Consider the following 18,977-nt stretch of genomic DNA (forward strand, 5'->3'; position numbering starts at 1 on the left):
GTCCCAGGGTCCTTTTTTTGTAAATTTTTTGTGTAACATATCTGACATACATAAGTACGTTAGACTGAAAGATGCAGAATCCTGACAGTCAGAAAATGCTGTTTTATGCTAAAGCACAGATAAGACATTTTTGAAAATCATGGACTTCTTCACAGTTTTCTGAAACTATTTTACAGTGTGTAGGTGTGCCCCCCTCCCCCATGTGACTGTTTCAGAGACTGAAACAGTGGTGGCTGTTTGGAAGAATCTAAAATATAAAACACTTTTTTGTTTACTACATAGTTCTATATGTGTTCATTCATAGTTTGATGCCTTAAGTGAGAATCTACAATGTAAATAGCCATGAAAATAAAGAAAAACATTAAATGAGGTGTGGTCAAACTTTTGACTGGTAGTATATATGTCCACAAACCCTCACACTCCCGTGTTCAATCTAACTTGCAGATTGATTTTCTTTGTTGTGCAATCACAACCACGGACTCTATAGCATTATCCAGGCAGTGGTGCTACATTTAAAGCAAAAACAGATAAATAAAATATAAGGGTTTTTTTTGTTTTAGTTGGTATTTCCAGGTTTATTACGTCATGATTTAGTCAAACCAATCAGCGTCTAGTTCTGACCCAAATACGGAAGCAGCACAGACAGCGGCGAAAGTAAAAGTTGACACGCTTTCTTGGGCGTGGAAATGCAGTCCAAAGCTTTTTATAGACATTAATTATTATAACCACGGGGACATCACATCTTATTTAATGCTCAAGATGTCTTCCTCTTGGTTTCGCGTTGCACTTCCGCTTTGTTTTGCGGTTTTATCGGTCGCCCTGGCCATCAGCGGACAGATTCCCGGTAAGCGGTGAATGAGTGCGCGAAATAGCGAAATAAAAACCATCCTGTCTCGACAGGATTGCGCACTTTCATGGTAGACTGCGTACTCTTGTTTGTAGATGAGAAGAAAGGTAACGGTCTAATGCTGACTAACAGCGCCCCCACCTGGCTCCTCTGTGTTTTTGTGTGTCTTGTGTAACAACCATGCCGACCCCTCTCCGCGCTGTCATCGGTTTGTGCTCTGTGGCCGGGATGGCACTAATCTTGAAGATAAAGGTTGAAAACCGGACGTTAAGCAGCCTTCTGAGCCAGCATGTAGCGGTGAAGGTTGTAGGCTGGCTGGGCAGGCGGCAGAGAAGGAAACTTGAAGCAGACACACTCAAAGTCAAAGAAGTCCAACAGGAGACGCTGCTGAAGCGCTTGCGTAAAAACGGAGATACGTATTATGGAAGACCGTACGACTTCAGCTCAATAAAAGGTAAGCAGTGAAGTAGATGGCGTTAGTTTAGCAAGCAGGTAGTGTGAAGACATTTGTGTTTATTCAGTGTTAACGCTTGGGAAGACCGGGGTGACACATTAAAGGAAAAAACTCGTGCCACCAGCTGCCACCAGAGTCCTTAAAGAACGGCGACAAATCACAACTTCATATAGATTTGATTCCTATTTTAAATGTGTTGCTATCCAAAAATAATTAAAGCTGCATCTATCTGTTCACAATTTTTATTGTTTTGTGAGCAAGTCAAGCTTTTTTAAAATTTATTTTTATTTTGTTTTAAACCTGTGTCATCAAATTTATTGTTTTCAATGAACAAATGTCCCCGAGACATTTTCAGCGTACAGGTGACTAAAACAGCATTTCATGCATTGAGTGGAATTTGGCTTGTTTTGTAGACTTAACTCCATGTGCTGATTTGTTATTTAGTTGTGCCAAAGGGTTTCCAAATGAATTAATTTTATGTTATTACAGTAATATTTGTAGGAAATATTGGAGGGAAGAGGAATAATGCTGTAAGTCAAAATCAGTTTATTTTTCTCATATTTTTCTCATTTTTTGTCAGATAATTGACACTGAAAACACATGTAGCCTGTACACCTGTAGCCAGATGAAATCAAATACAACTACCATCATTTATGTTTATATGTGTATTATTAACGTTACAGTCATATTTTTTTTTAGTATCACTCTTTTCATTCCTGTACTACAACACCCTTAGTATTGATTTAAAAAGTACTACACTATTTCTACGATCATCTGAGATGAAAATTATCCTGATTACCACAGAGTTAAGATGCCTACTTGTGACTTTCTCTTTTTCTTCCCCTCCACAATTTCATTGCTTCACTTAAATAGCTTTGATATAGAAGCTGCTGCGTGCTGTGTGTCTTGCTGGAGTGTGAATTTACTTGTGTCCATGGTTCACCTGCCTATGCCCTGTGCACATATAGCAGCAGTATCATATAGTCTGTGGATGAGAGTGTGGTTTCTGAGAGGACCACTAACTCATTTCTGCTTGTTGTAATGTTGCTGTTTAAACTATTCACAGCAGGCCAGGGTATTAAATGACCCTGAGTATACTGGGAAATGTCCCAGTGTTCCCGATGGGCACGGACAATGCAGCAGGTCCTGAGAATTGCGATGCTGAAATTGGGGACTGTTTGATACTTGTGCTTAAATGATGAAAGATAAATTAGAGGTGTCAATACAGTTTTGATTTAAATCATGAAATCTCTTTATTTTCTAGATATTAAAGAATTTCAGGCATGCCATCCTATTACTACATACACGCACTATCAAGACCTAATCAACCGCATCGCAGCTGGAGAAGAGAAGCTCATCATTGCAGAGAAGCCATTAATTCTGGCCATGACCTCCGGGACATCAGGATCCAGTGCCATGCTGCTCAGCACTAAGGACACCAACACTGAGTTCTTCCTGCAGGTGAAGTCACTCCTTGATGATGATGATGACGGTGTAGCCCATGTGCTGCGCAAGGAAATTTTACTAATAATACTCGCTGTGTGTTTCCATCAGGGAGTGACTGTGTGCTTAGATGCCATGCAGCAGGCATTCCCTGAGACCAAGAGCCTTCAACGCACCACCAAGTTCTTTTACACTCCTACTTTTCGGCAGTCTGAGGCTGGAATTCCCATCGGACCAAACTCCTCGACACCAGCCTCCTCACGCCACATCCTAAACCTGTACACAACTCCAGCACCTGCCTTCAAGGTACAATCAGCAAGCCTAACAAGTGGTCAGCCTTTGTGTGACCGATTCGGTAATAAAATCTTATGTTTCTTCAGGTTCCCAGTGAGAAGGACACGCTCTATTTGCATCTTCTTTTTGCGCTGAAAGATCCTATTGTGGGAACTCTGGAGTCCAACTTCGCCTCCACAGTTTTCTATGCCTTCAGTGCCCTACAGGTACCCAGTTGTTTGTCTGGAATGAGTTACTTTTGTTGTTTTTGTGTTTTTCTTTCTTTTTTATGTGAGTAGAGGCATAAAAACAGGACTTAATGGGAAACCGTAAAGTATGTAAAGTAATTCATCCATTCCATCCTTCAAAGAAAAGCATTAGCAATGTTATTTCTTGTCTATTTTAAGAGACAACGTTTCATTGAGCAGTAGCAGGCTGTTGTTGTCCTTCACATGTGCCTCATTTCGTTCTCACTGGGACATCATCTAGTAAAACAAGATGAAATCTTGAGTCAGGTGTTTAGCTCCCACTGACTGATTAAAACATTTGTGTTAATTGCTTTATGAATAAAGGCTTGGGCAAGTCATTTCTCCCTAATATGCTCTCGATCTCATAGGAGCGTTGGCAGGAACTTGTGGAGGACATTGAACGGGGGAAAATCAGCACTGCTCTGTCTCTGGAGCCCAAAGTGAGGGCCAAGCTTGAAGCGCTAATGAAGCCAGACCCACAGAGAGCTGCCCAACTCCGGGCCCACTTCCAGGACGGCTTCAGGGGGATTGCCAAGCGCCTGTGGCCTCATCTGAACCTGGTCCTGGCAGTGGACTCAGGCTCCAATCAGATCTACGGTGAAATGTTGAGGGAGAGTTACTGCAAAGGAGTGCCTTTCTACTCGCCCTTCTATGCTGCTACTGAAGGTAATAGCCTTCATTTACATTTTTAAGCTGTTTAATTAAAAACCGTTGCAGTTGGGCATTTGTAGGGTTTCTATATGTGGATGAGGTCAGCATTTGCTCTCATTATCTGTGCCCCTGCAGGTTTAATTGGGGTGAACCTGTGGCCTCAGGAGTCAGAAAGACGTTACTTGCTGTGCCCTCGCTCAATGTTCTGCGAGTTCCTCCCAGAGAGTAGCCTGGATGAGGAGGCCCCTCACACTCTGCTGATGGAGGAGGTGAAGGAGGGAGAAAACTATGAGCTGCTTGTCACAAATGCTTCAGGACTTTACAGGTTTGATTTCATCTACAAACAAATATAAATAACTGCAGCTGTATGTTTACGTCCTCATGATTGTGATGGGTCACACTGCATTTTAACATGTTCTAAATCTGTTTAAGAATCAAATGGAAGTGTTCATGTTTGATATGTAACACTTTATTAGGTACACTTCACTACTTTTAGGTTGGACATCCTTTTTTTCTTAATTCTTCACAGCAAAGATTCAACACGGTACTGGAAACATTCCAGAGAGAATTTGGTCAGTGTTGACATGATGGGAATCTCCCGTTCCACAAATGCTCTATTGGAATGAGACTTTTGTGACTATGGAGGTCATCTGAGTACAATGAACTCAAGAAACTCTTTTGAGACTTGATTGAGCTTTGTAACATAGTGTGGTATCCTACCGGAAGCAACCATCAGAAGATGGGTACACTGTGGTCATAAAGGGATGGACATGGTCAGCATCACTATTCAGTTGGAGGCTGTGGAGTTTAAAAGGATTTTGGTACCAAGGAGACAAAGAAAATATCCCTGACACCATTATGCTACCACCACCATCTGCCTGAACGATTGTTACAACAAGGCTTTCATGTTGTTTATGCCAAATTCTGACCCTCTCTCCAAATGGTGGAGCAAAAAATGAAACTCTAGGCAACTTTTTCCAATCTTGTCCAAATTTGGTGACCCTATGTGAATAATAGCCTCAGTTTCCTGTTCTTCAGAATCAGATTACTTGTGGGAATAAATGTGGATTACAGTTGCTCCAAGTCGGTAACAGTAACAGACTAAACTATTTAAACAATACAGTATGTTACAGATTTTATACATTTAAGAAACAGCACTAATATATACAAATCACTCAATTATAAATATCAAGAGGTGATTCTAAATAAATATCAAGAATATTGCAGAGTACGAGTGGCAGCTGATGTGGTCTTCTGCTGCTGTACCCATCTGCTTCATAGTTCAATGCACTGTGATTATAGAAATGCTCTTCTTGATAATTTGGTTGCAACAAGTCATTATCTGAGTTTCTGTTGCCTTCCTATAGGCTCAACTCATTCTGGCCACCCTCCTTTGAGCTCTGACATCAGCAAAGCATTTCTACCAGAGATCTGCCGCTCACTGGATATTTTCTCTTTTCCGTGCCATTCTCTGGAAACCCTAGACATGATTGTGTGGTGAAATCCCTGCAGACACCAACAACCATGCCACATTTAGTCACTTAGATCAACTTTCTGACCCATTTTAATTTTGGTATGAACTTCAGTGGGTTATCTTGACCATGGCTACATCTCTGTGTGCACCAAGTTTCTGAGTGGCTCATTAGATATTTGTGTTAATGAGTAGTTGAACAGGTGTACTTAACAAAGTTGCTGATGAGTGTAAAATCAGATTTGTCCGGTGGCTCTGTATGACCATCACTGCAATTAAAATGTGATATTACAACTATAACAAACTCTCATATTTACCTGTATATTTCCCTTGTTACAGATATCGCATCGGAGACATTGTAAAAGTTGTTGGATTTCACAACCAGTGTCCCATCGTGGAGTTTCAGTACAGGTACAGCACTGGACAGCCGTACAGTTTTTCTTATGCTGTGTGTGTGTATATATATATATAAAGCATGACACAATACTTTCTCCTTGCTTCCATGCTCCATTAGACGAGGTCAAATGCTGAATGTTCGAGGAGAGAAAGTGTCAGAAGCGTTGTTCCTCAGTGCTTTGAAGAAGGCCGTCGCTCAGTGGCCAGGAGCTCAGCTGGTTGACTACTGCTGTGCTGAGAGCGGCATCCTGGGTAATATTTGTTCTTGTTTATACACTTAAATCATAGAAGAAGTTGGAATATGATGCGAAAACTATTGAACCCTTTGCACCATATTTTATTTTATTTATTGTGGCATTGCAGGAGATACAATTGGTGGCTCGGACCCTCACTACCAGGTGTTCTTCGAGCTGAAAGGTGTGAGGAGGCTTACAGAGGAACAACGACATAAGGTAAGAGAAATCCTAATGAAGGTTCACCAACAGGCAGCATGTTTACAGTCTGTCATTAAATCACTCTACCTTGTCTTTCTGTTTGGTGTTTCCTTTCTTGCTTCCCAGCTGGACATTTCTCTCCAGCAGGATTCGGCCGTCTACAAATCCTTCCGTATCAAAGGCAGCATCGGGCCAATGAGAGTGCAGCTGGTGGCAGAGGGAGCGTTTAACAAACTTCGTAAGCAGATGATGGCGTACTCGAGCACCTCACCCAATAAGTTCAAAATGCAGCGGGTGCTGCGCAGGAAAGAATATGCTGAATTCCTTCTGGGCAAAACGATTTCCTGAGGTCACTTACAGACTGATGATATTGGATGTTTTTTTTCCAGTTTAGTTTATTTATGACTGACTTAATGAAGTGTGCCTGTGGGAGATGTTAACCACGATGCATTAACTCTGTTAATTTTTCACTGTTTTTATTTTCTCAACTATATCTCTAAACTAGTGCCAAAATATTCCAGAAGTCTCATCTGTACAAAACCCCCAATTTAGAAGTTTCCCGAGTATTTCCAGTGGGAATTTTCTGGTGACACCAGCACCAGAAAATCTTTGAGCTGTATTTAAATGTAAGCTTCAGTTGCCATTCCTCAATAAATTTCACTTCACTTTTCTCCAATGTTTTTTTTTTCTGGGCAGTTAAAGGAAAAGCAAAATAACATGCTGTTAATATCTTGCATTTTTAATGGAGTTGCTTAAGCTTTCATTTTAATAATAATAATAATAATAATGGATTGGATTTATATAGCACTTTTCAAGGCACCCAAAGCGCTTTACAATGCCACTATTCATTCACTCTCACATTCACACACTGGTGGAGGCAAGCTACGGTTGTAGCCACAGCTGCCTTGGGGCAGACTGACAGAAGCGAGGCTGCCATATCGCGCCATCGGCCCCTCTGGCCAACACCAGTAGGTGGTAGGGTAAAGTGTCTTGCCCAAGGACAAAACAACCAGGACAGAGAGGCCGAGGATCGAACCGGCGACCTTCCGGTTACAGATGCGCTTCCCAACCTCCTGAGCCATTGAACAATTGATTTTGCAAAACATTCGGACTCCGGTAGACGCATGAGAGAGGTACTTGAGGTCAGTATCTTGCACAAGGATATTTGGCATGTAGATTAAAGCATCCCATCACCAACCTGGTAGGTGACCTGCACTACAGCACCCCCGACACTAACTAAACCAGATTTCAAGTTCATAACTTGTCAAAGCAGTTGCCATTTGGTGGCAACTCCTTTATTGAAGGAAGACATCACATAACGTTTCAGTCTTGAGTTTAATAAGCAAGGGATGTCAGGAGTGGGATTTGAACGCACGCCTCCAGGAGAGACTGTGATCTGAACGCAGCGCCTTAGACCGCTCGGCCATCCTGACACATTTTCCCTTGTTGATACAGAATCCACATGACAGACTACCAGATCAAGACACCTTTACAACTGATCAGATTGGCAGACTATTACACCTCTGCTTTACCAACACATATTCAGCTGAGATTCAAGAAGTCACTTGGATGAGTGATGAGACATTTCTTCAACTATGTGATAAATGAATGTGACCAAGTTGCAGTACAGAAAGGAACTGACTTCTACTTCACATCTAAAGCACATTTGTGAGATTTGAGGTTTAGATCTATGTATTTTTGCAGGCTGAGATCAGTTGGTGAAGGAATATGTAATGGATGTCTGTGAAGGTTCTCAGTCATCCAGGTCATTGTAGTCTATTCAATTCAATTCAATTCAATTTTATTTATATAGCGCCAAATCACAACAAAAGTCGCCTCAAGGCGCTTCATGGATACAGAGAAAAACCCAACAATCATATGACCCCCTATGAGCAAGCACTTTGGCGACAGTGGGAAGGAAAAACTCCCTTTTAACAGGAAGAAACCTCCAGCAGAACCAGGCTCAGGGAGGGGCGGCCATCTGCTGCGACCGGTTGGGGTGAGAGAAGGAAGACAGGATAAAAGACATGCTGTGGAAGAGAGACAGAGGTTAATAACAGATATGATTCAATGCAGAGAGGTCTATTAATACATAGTGAGTGAGAAAGGTGACTGGAAAGGAAAAACTCAATGCATCATGGGAATCCCCCGGCAGCCTACATCTATTGCAGCATAACTAAGGGAGGATTCAGGGTCACCTGGTCCAGCCCTAACTATATGCTTTAGCAAAAAGGAAAGTTTTAAGCCTAATCTTAAAAGTAGAGATAGTGTCTGTCTCCCGAATCCAAACTGGAAGCTGGTTCCACAGAAGAGGGGCCTGAAAACTGAAGGCTCTCCCTCCCATTCTACTTTTAAATACTCTAGGAACAACAAATAGGCCTGCAGAGCGAGAGCGAAGTGCTCTAATAGGGTGATATGGTACTACAAGGTCATTAAGATAAGATGGGGCCTGATTATTTAAGACCTTGTATGTGAGGAGCAGGATTTTGAATTCAATTCTGGATTTAACAGGAAGCCAATGAAGGGAAGCCAAAACAGGAGAAATATGCTCTCTCTTTCTAGTCCCTGTCAGGACTCTTGCTGCAGCATTTTGGATTAGCTGAAGGCTTTTCAGTGAGTTTTTTGGACATCCTGATAATAATGAATTGCAGTAGTCCAGCCTGGAAGTAATAAATGCATGAACTAGTTTTTCAGCGTCACTCTGAGACAGGATATTTCTAATTTTAGAGATGTTGCGCAAATGGAAGAACGCAGTCTTACATATTTGTTTAATATGTGCGTTGAAGGACATATCCTGGTCAAAAATGACTCCAAGGTTCCTCACAGTGTTACTGGAGGCCAAGGTAATGCCATCCAGAGTAAGAATCTGGTTAGATACCATATTTCTAAGCTTTTCAGCGCCGAGTACAATAACCTCAGTTTTATCTGAATTAAGAAGCAGAAAGTTAGCGGCCATCCAGGTCTTTATGTCTTTAAGACATTCCTGCAGTTTAACTAATTGGTGTGTGTTATCTGGCTTCATGGACAGATAGAGCTGGGTGTCATCTGCATAGCAGTGAAAATGTATGCTATGTCTTCTAATGATGCTGCCTAAGGGAAGCATGTATAATGTAAACAGAATTGGTCCTAGCACTGAACCCTGTGGAACTCCATAATTAACCTCAGTGTGTGAAGAGGACTCTCCATTTACACATACAAACCATACAAACCACTGCAGTGCAGTACCTGTAATACCTACAGCATGTTCTAATTGCTCTAATAGGATATTATGGTCAACAGTATCGAATGCTGCACTAAGGTCTAGCAGGACAAGCACAGAGATGAGTCCACTGTCAGAGGCCATAAGAAGATCATTTGTAACCTTCACTAAAGCTGTTTCTGTGCTGTGATGAACTCTGAAACCTGACTGAAACTCTTCAAATAAACCATTCCTCTGCAGATGATCTGTTAGCTGTTTGACAACTACTCATTCAAGGATTTTTGATATGAAAGGAAGGTTGGAGATTGGCCTATAATTAGCTAAGACTGCTGGGTCTAGAGATGGCTTTTTGAGTAAAGGTTTAACTACATCCAGCTTGAAGGCCTGTGGTACATAGCCAATTATTAGAGATAGGTTGATCATATTTAAGATCGAAGAATTAATTAATGGCAGGACTTCTTTGAGCAGTTTTGTAGGAATGGGGTCTAAAAGACACGTTGATGGTTTGGAGGAAGTAATTATTGAAGTTAACTCAGAAAGATCAATTGGAGAAAAAGAGTCTAACTTAACATCAATGGTACTAAGAGTAGCTGTAGATAATATTACATCTGTGGAATGAATATTGGTAATTTTTTCTCTAATGATAAAAATTTTATTTGTGAAGAAGTTCATGAAGTCATTACTAGTTAACGTTAAAGGGATGGTTGGCTCAAAAGAGCTCTGACGTTTTGTCAGCCTGGCTACAGTGCTGAAGAGAAACCTGGGGTTGTTCTTATTTTCTTCAATCAGTGATGAATAGTAAGATGTTCTGGCTTTACGGAGGGCTTTCTTATAAAGCAACAAACTATTTCTCCAGGCTAAATGATGATCCTCTAAATTTGTGACACGCCTCTCCAGCTTACGAGTTATCTGCTTTAGGCTACGTGTTTGAGAATTATACCACGGAGTCAGGTACTTCTGAGAGACCTTAGTTTTCACTGGAGCTACAGTATCCAGAGTCGTACGTAGTGAGGAGGTGAAATTATTAACAAGATAATTGACTTCTGTTGGGGTAGCATTCAGATAGCTGCTCTGTTCTGTGTTGGTACAGGGCATTGACGATGATAACAGTGGCTGGATTATATTCTTAAACTTAGTTACAGCGCTTTCAGAAAGACATCTACTTTGATAAAGTCTACTCTCCACTGCTGTGTAATCAATTATTGTAAATGTTACCAGGAAATGATCAGACAGGAGAGGGTTTTCAGGAAACACTGTTAAATGTTCAGTTTCTATGCCATATGTTAAAACAAGATCTAGAGTGTGATTAAAGTGGTGGGTGGGTTCTTTTACATTTTGAGAGAAACCAATTGAGTCTAATAACAGATTAAATGCTGTGTTGAGGCTGTTGTTTTTAGCATCTACATGGATGTTAAAATCACCCACAATAATTATTTTATCTGAGCTCAGAACTAAATTAGATATAAAGTCTGAGAAATCAGACAGAAACTCTGTGTAAGGCCCAGGTGGACGATAGATGATAACAAGTAAGACTGGTTTCTGAGTTTCACAGCTGGGGTGGACAATGTTAAGCATCAGGCTTTCAAATGAATTAAAAGTCTGTCTTGGTCTTTCATTAATTAATAGACTGGTGTGAAAAATTGCTGCCACACCGCCCCCTCGGCCTGTGCTTCGAGATTTCTGGTAGTTAGAATGACTCGGGGGTGTTGATTCATTTAAACTAACATAATCATCCTGCTGCAACCAGGTTTCTGTAAGGCAGAGTAAATCAATTTGTTGATCAATTATTAAGTCATGTACTAACAGAGACTTGGAGGAGAGAGACCTAATATTTAATAATCCACATTTCACTGTTTTACTCTTTGGTTCAGATGTGGATACTGTATTGTTCTTTCTTTGTAATTGTTTATGTTTAAGTTGTTTGTTGCTGGTTTTTAGTTTGTTTTTTGTCTTTTTGGAAGCTGACACAGTCTCTATGGAGATGGGTTTTTGGGGGGGTAGCAGGAGGAGAGAAGCTGCAGAGAGGCGTGTAAGACTGCAACTCTGCTTCCTGGTCCCAACTCTGGATAGTCATATTTTGGGGGGTTTAATAAATTTGTCCATATTTCTAGAAATGACAGCTGCTCCGTCCAAAGTGGGATGGATGCCGTCTCTCCTAACAAGACCAGGTTTCCTCCAGAAGGTTTGCCAATTATCTATGAAGCCCACATCGTTTCTGGGACACCACTCAGACAGCCAGCAATTTAAGGAGAACATGCGGCTAAACATGTCACTCCTGGTCTGATTGGGGAGGGGACCAGAGAAAACTACAGAGTCCGACATTGTTTTGGCAAAGTTGCACACCAATTCAATATTGATTTTAGTGACCTCTGATTGGCGTAACCGGTGTCATTACTGCCGACGTGAATTATGATTTTACTAAATTTACGTTTACCCTTAGCCAGCAGTTTTACATTTCCTTCAATGTTGCCTGCTCTGGCCCCTGGAAGACAATTGACTATGGTTGCCGGTGTCTCTAGCTTCACATGTCTGAGAACAGAATCACCAATTACCAGAGTCTAAGGAGCTTGGAAACTTCTTTAAACTTATTTAAGTTGCTGGAAGACGTTTCACCTCTCATCCGAGAAACTTCTTCAGTTCTAGGGTCAAATGGTGGAGTGTCCCAGATTTAAGGCCTGTGGGAGTGTCCACAGGCCCTATGCCACCACCTCTGTTCAAAGATGGTCATTCACAGTGGACGCATGAGAGAGGTACTTGAGGTCAGTATATTGCACAAGGATATTTGGCATGTAGATTAAAGCATACAATGACCAAGCAGGTAGGTGACACCCCCGACACTAACTAAACCAGATTTCAAGTTCATAACTTATCAAAGCAGTTGCCATTTGGTGGCAACTCCTTTATTGAAGGAAGACATCACATAACATTTCAGTCTTGAGTTTAATAAGCAAGGGATGTCAGGCGTGGGATTTGACCCCACGGCTCCAGGAGAGACTGTAATCTGAACGCAGCGCCTTAGACCGCTCGGCTATCCTGACACATTTTCCCTTGTTGATACAGAATCCACATGACAGACTACCAGATCAAGACACCTTTACAACTGATCAGATTGTTGTAATCTGCTTTACCAACACATATTCAGCTGAGATTCAAGAAGTCACTTGGATGAGTGATGAGACATTTCTTCAACTATGTGATAAATGAATGTGACCAAGTTGCAGTACAGAAAGGAACTGACTTCTACTTCACATCTAAAGCACATTTGTGAGATTTGAGGTTTAGATCTATGTATTTTTGCAGGCTGAGATCGACTTGGTGAAGGAAGTTGTAATGGATGTCTGTGAAGATTCTCAGTCATCCAGGTCATTGCAGTCTAAGGAGCTTGGAAACTTCCTTAAACTTCTTTAAGTTGCTTGAAGACGTTTCACCTCTCATCCGAGAAGCTTCTTCAGTTCTAGGGTCAAATGGTGAAGAGTCCCAGATTTAAGGCCTATGGGAGTGTCCGCCCAAGAGGGACGAGGGACCCCCTAATGATCCTCTCTCTAATGACACGAGCCAAGGTGTGAAAACGGGTGTAGGTCACAATCAGCCAAGGATTTTGGGGCTAGGTTTCACATGCTCATTGTGAAACCTAGCCCCAACCTATCATGTGATTTCCTGAGGTCAAATGGCCCAGGATATGAATGGGCGTTAAGGCTTCTGGGAAGGTCTCTCAACACTGGATTATAGATGTCAGACAGTTGGTGCCCTATGCCACCAGCTCTGTTCAAAGATGGTCATTCACAGTGGACATAGATGTAACGGAGCAGTCTGTATCTGGAGTGAATTTGGCTGTCTGGTATCTCAACAACATTCAGACTCCGATAGACGCATGAGAGAGGTACTTGAGGTCAGTATATTGCACAAGGATATTTGGCATGTAGATTAAAGCATACAATGACCAAGCAGGTAGGTGACACCCCCGACACTAAGTAAACCAGATTTCAAGTTCATAACTTATCAAAGCAGTTGCCATCTAGTGGCAACTTCTTTATTGAAGGAAGACATCACATAACATTTCAGTCTCATGTTTAATAAGCAAGTGATGTCAGGAGTGGGATTGGAACCCATGCCTCCAGTCAGCTTGGCGCAAATGCCCACCTTGTGTCCACCTATGGGCCCCCGGCACGACCCAACATAATCCGCATCTTAACCCATCTAGACAACTGGGCCACCGCTCCAGAGAGCAGGTGGCAAAACCGCTGTCGTTGGTTCTGTCACACATTAGGCACTGGGTTTTTCTGTCAACTTTCAAAAGAACTTGCTAATCCTGAATCAGCATATTTCTTTTCATTGGTTTAGAAATATGCTCGTTTTCAAGCTGCGAACGTTTGTTTGAGCACAGAGGGGCAGCATTTCATCGCTGCCTTGTTCAGTTTCAGCTGGGATCCAGATTGCATTTCCAAATGATATGATGATGCTTGTTAGGCATGATGGCAACTATGATCATTGTAGTGCCACTAGGACTTTCAAATTTCACAAGGTTACATTCACACAAAGTTGTTATTTTTTTCATATTACTATTTATTAGCTATGCATCCCATTTTGCCTTTGAATACATTTTAGATTTTCATATACATCTATATTTTGTTTTGTTTTTACAACTAGAGCAATGTCACAGGCACACCGAATGACAACCCTGAATTCCAAAAGTTTCCAGAGGAAAAACAAAAATATACTCAACTGATGAAGCTAGAAGTGGCTTATAATCACTAACTGTATATAAAAAGAGACTGATGTCATCCATTAGTTCAGTTCTATTTAGAAATCTTAAGCTGAGCAGTTCCACAGTTGCCCTGACCTCTTTATCACCCAAAGCCTCTTTGCAACCACAGGAGTTGCCTCCTTATGGTCAGCAATTCTGCCAAACGACTGAATCAATATCTATTGTAGTCATATACATATCAAGGTCTTTCATTTTTTTTTACACATTTATGTTGTCATGTTTTTATCTCTTTAGCATCTCCTTCCACTATCTCTATAAATCACAATTAAAATAAATTATTTTAACATTTACACTATGTAACATGCTTACACTATGTTAACGTTTTTAACATAGTGTAAGCTGATGAACTTTCTCTGCAAGAAGTTGTCATAATTTATGTTATCAGTACATTACATTCACTGCCCTGGAAAATGAAATAAAATCCTACATCATGCACTGTCTCTGCAGTATGGTGTACATTTTTAGGACATCCTCAGGTCTCAACAAAAAAATGTCAGATCTCAGGTCTCAGACTAAAAGTCGTCAGGTGTCAGGTCTCAGAAATTCAGGTGTCAGGTCTCAGAACACAAGCTATCAGACAGAGAGAAGCCTCCTTCAGGTGGCGCTGTTGTCAGGTTCCAGCCAATGACTGTAGCAAACATGGACGACGCGACAGTGTCACTAGTTTCCCGGATATCTGATGAACTTAGGTGTTTACACAAAAGCTGAATTCTTTACAAAGGACTTGTTACTAAGAATTAGAGAATTGCAAATTTTCTATTTTTATTGCAAGAAGTCAGATCAAACGATTCTAAGTACAAAATATTGTAACTGTTTTAAATTAAAACAGATTGCACAGTTTACTCTATAATAAATGTTTTTTTGTTGTTCTTAAAAAGAATTATACTTCTTTATTGAACATTACCGTAACAATTCACACACAATTTCTGGTGATGTCAATAAGAAATATAACTGCATCTTTAAATGTTGCATAGTTATGATGAACCACATTTTTGGTACAGTGACCACAAATTAAAATGAGACCCAAACTCAGTTTCAGTCCACCGTTTGGGTTCTGAGGCCTAATTTTGGAATAGAGCAAAGGATTCTGGGAACCCGTGGCAAGAGGTACTAGCGCACCCAGGCTTGAAATCAGTTACACAGCGATAAAAAGAAACACAAAAAATGGCAATAAGCTGTTGTATTATTAACTGCAATAGCCGGCCACAGGAAGCCGACGGGTAAAGCGATCGGTTGTTATCGGATTACGTCGTTGAAGAGAAATTGCCATGTTTCCGAAGTAACAAAGAGCCGACGGATGGCCTGCATTGCAGCCATTCAAAGACCAAATATAACTTCCCAGTCTGCTCCAAGCATTCCCACAAAGGTCAGTGTTTTGTAGTAGTTAATACGTCATTTTTCATAACATAATTGGTGATATGGGTTACAAGCAATTCTGGCGCTGAACAGAAATTGTCGCGCTATGCTCCTTTGTTTATTGTGTATAAATAGTGAATTGTCCTGACAGAATATTGCGTTTCGCTTCTGTTATTACCATGGTACATTGACAAAAACATATACTTTTATTCACAGGATAAAACAGGGTTTTTTTGTATCACTAATTGCCCAGTACGATTACAACATACAATATTATTGTCACTGCTACATTTCTGTAAGGCCTACCAGAAATTATTTCCACTAATTAATTACCAAAGGTCCTGTTAATAAACGGTTAACATATGTGTATTTATGAAGACGATTTGTGAGGTAAACCTTTGTTCGTACGATGGTCTTTCGTTCTACATGGTGCATTTCAAGGTCCTGTACCCATCCGTCGGTAAACTGTACCCGGGCTTGTGTATGTATATGTACTCACTCCAAGAACCGTATAATTATAAATATGAGCGTGGTGAAAGTTGGGCAGCACGCTAACGTTTTTTGTCCACTCCGTGTGCTTGTAAGGGTCTAACACTCCTCTTTCACTCCTTTGATTGTTTCCTTGTATCTTTTCTTTGCCTTTTTGTCGAGTCTGTCTTTGTACGGTCCGGCATTATTCTCTTTCGGGTTTTTTTTTTGGGAGGGGGGGGGGGGGGGGCAAAGAAAAACCAAGAGGGTATTGGAACGGGAGAATGAACGTTTTGCGGTGCTGCAAATGCTTGCGTTTGATACTCGGATTGTTTTGCCATGGGTTCCCGGCATGCAATGCGCGAAAGTCACGTGGTCTGTCAATCTGTATAACAGTCCAATTAGGCTTCGCCTCACATGGGATTTTTTTCACTGGTTTTGTTTTATTCACCAAAAATAAGATAACATGCCAAAGACCACCCTGTAAAAAAACTGTAGAAATCACATGTCCTGACTAGTTAATCTTTGAGTATTTGCTACCTCGCTATTGACGGTCTCATCAATAAAATATGAATCATAGAAAAGACATGATAGATGACATAATAGGATATTAAGAACAAAATGTATTGTCCCTTAATAATCCTATTTAATCTGATCAGCATTTAGCATTTGACAAGGAAGTTGCTGATGAATGTAAACCTTGAGTTAAAGGACCTCTAGTGGTCAATCCCTGTACAGGTAAACGCTGCATTTGTGTTAATGACCAGTAAGAGCTTTAAATTTGTTTTTAAAATCAGAGCAACCCATAAAAATAGATCCAAGACTTAAAAATAAACTTTAAAGTAAATTATCACAGAAAAAGAAGACCAAACCAGTGTCTTCTAATCACAGATGTTACTTAAGTGCAATCTTTGTCCTGAATGTACTTCTGCATGACACTAAAATCAAGAAGTTTTATCCTGTGCGCAATGCCACGGCCACTCAGCAGTCACATTTGGAACAACAATAATCTTTTAAAAGCTACATAAATTGTAACCCACTAAGTTTTAGCACTAATCCTGGTATAGAAAAATGAAACAAACACACACCATTATTTATTGATTTACTATTTTTATTATGTAATGTTTTTTCAGTTGAAGCCATTTAAGGTCTATTTAATAATGCTGTGTTAGAACAGGCACTTTAAAGCTCTTTGTACTGTAAGGTTAAAACCCCACAGTATTAGAGAGAAAACCCCAGCAATCAAACGATCCCCTATGAGCAAGCACTAAGGCGACGGTGGGAAGGAAAAACTCCCTTTTAATAGGAAGAAACCTTCAGCAGAACCAGACTCAGGGAGGGGCAGCCTTCTGCTGTGACTGGCTGGGGGCATAATTGTGATGTCATTTTATGCTAAGGATACTGAATTTTATGAGAGAAATGATGCAACAGCATGGGCTGTTTGCTTGTTAAGTTAGTGATTTACCATGTAGTGTATGAAAAATGGTATAAAAGTAAAAATTACAATTACAAAAATCACACATATTACTGTACCTATTATACAAATTGGACTTAAAAATCTTGTGATTGTTTGATTCAGGGCTGAAATTCCTCTCTGGACAAGGGAAAACACATATTGAACAATTGCTGTGAACAGATTGTTCAATAAGGTAAATGGTGCTAGACAAATATTAAGGATGTGCCTGCTGAGAAAAATTACTCCTTGGCCCACAGACACAACTAGAGCTCTAATAAAGGGATAAAAGGCTGAAAGATTTCTGTAAACTGTGGAAAGAACAGTTTCTTCATCCTCTCTTTGATGACTTCCTTGGACAATATTTTGTTCATTCTCTTCAGATCTGTTATCTGAAGAGTCAGGAAGGCCAACATTGGTGGGTGAGGTAAAAGACACTCGAAAAAGATTAAAGATGTGCCTGTTCACAAAAAATATTATTCGGGCCACAGACACAACTGGCATTCTAATGAAGGAATAAAAACTTGAAAGGTTTGTGTGAATTCTGGAAACAATAGTTTCTTCGTCGTGTCCTTGAAGAATTCCTTGGGCAACATTTTGTTCATTGTCTTCAGATCTGTTATCTGAAGAGTCAGGAAGGCCAACATTGAATAAATCAATGCTGTAACTCTCATTGTTGGGAGACACTTCATGTCCACAGTTGTTTATAGAAACACTGGTTGTAGGAACCTCAGTTATTTCAGAGGTGGGTAAGGTAAAAGGCACTCGACTATTATTAAGGATGTGCCTGGCGACAAAATTTATTCTTCGGCCCACAGACACAGCTGGAGCAATGCTGTAAATCTCATTACTCAAAGACTCTTCACGTTCAAAATTAATTATAGAAACACTGGTTGTAGCAACCTCAGTTGTTTCAAAAGTGGGTGAACGTTCAGTTTCACTAGTGGTTAAGGCAAATAGTGCTCGACCAAAATTAACGAGTTGCCTGGTGACAAAAAATGTTGCTTGGCCCACAGAGTCAACTGGAGCTGTAATAACAGAAAAAAGAGCTGAAAGATATGTTTGAAGTTGGGAAAAACTAGCTTCTTCTTGCTCTCTTTGGACACTGACTGGTACAACATTTTGTTTATCCTCTTCAGATCCATTAATATCGGAAGATTCAGGAATGTCACCATTGAATAAGTTAGTGCTATAACTATCACTAGCTGGAAACTCGTCATCTTCAGTGTTGTTCATATAAACACTGGTTGTAGGAGCTTCATCTGTTTTAAAGGTGGGTAAACGTTCAGTTTCTCTAGTGGGTGAAGGAAATGGGGCAAATGGTGCTCGACCAATATTAAGGAGGTGCCTGGTGATAAAAGCTTCTCTAAGGCCCACAGGCACATCTGGAACTCTACAAGAGGAATAAAGATTTGGAACATTTGTTTGAACTCCAAAAGAAATAGTTTCTTCTTCCCCTGTTTGAAGACTGCCTGGGACAACATTTTGTTCATTATCTTCAGGTTCATTATCTGAAGGA

General features: G+C 40.6%; 1 protein-coding gene and 1 non-coding gene across 4 annotated transcripts; one reads left to right on the forward strand and one right to left on the reverse strand.

Annotated features, from left to right (window-relative positions):
* Positions 1–623: 623 nt before the first annotated feature.
* On the forward strand, positions 624–6,888 carry LOC146512638 (GH3 domain-containing protein-like). 3 transcript variants are annotated; one of them, XM_085171292.1, is made up of 11 exons: positions 624–844; positions 1,026–1,301; positions 2,566–2,762; positions 2,856–3,050; positions 3,125–3,244; positions 3,634–3,931; positions 4,052–4,241; positions 5,727–5,798; positions 5,902–6,035; positions 6,147–6,235; positions 6,344–6,888. In XM_085171292.1, the coding sequence occupies exons 1-11, from the start codon at positions 751–753 to the stop codon at positions 6,563–6,565; spliced, it is 1,887 nt and encodes a 628-aa protein (XP_085027418.1). In that variant the 5' UTR covers positions 624–750; the 3' UTR covers positions 6,566–6,888. The 3 variants fall into 3 exon arrangements, with proteins under 3 accessions (XP_085027418.1, XP_085027417.1, XP_085027416.1); XM_085171290.1 differs by lacking the exon at positions 624–844 and having other exon boundaries at positions 888–1,301; XM_085171291.1 differs by lacking the exons at positions 624–844; positions 3,125–3,244 and having other exon boundaries at positions 884–1,301.
* Positions 6,889–7,567: 679 nt separating this feature from the next.
* Positions 7,568–7,650, reverse strand: trnal-cag (transfer RNA leucine (anticodon CAG)). Its single transcript has one exon. It is a non-coding gene; the product is annotated as a tRNA-Leu (tRNA).
* Between the last annotated feature and the right edge of the window lie 11,327 nt (positions 7,651–18,977).

The sequence above is a fragment of the Neolamprologus multifasciatus genome, chromosome 8, assembly GCF_963576455.1.
Source record: "Neolamprologus multifasciatus chromosome 8, fNeoMul1.2, whole genome shotgun sequence".
Taxonomy (NCBI): domain Eukaryota; kingdom Metazoa; phylum Chordata; class Actinopteri; order Cichliformes; family Cichlidae; genus Neolamprologus; species Neolamprologus multifasciatus.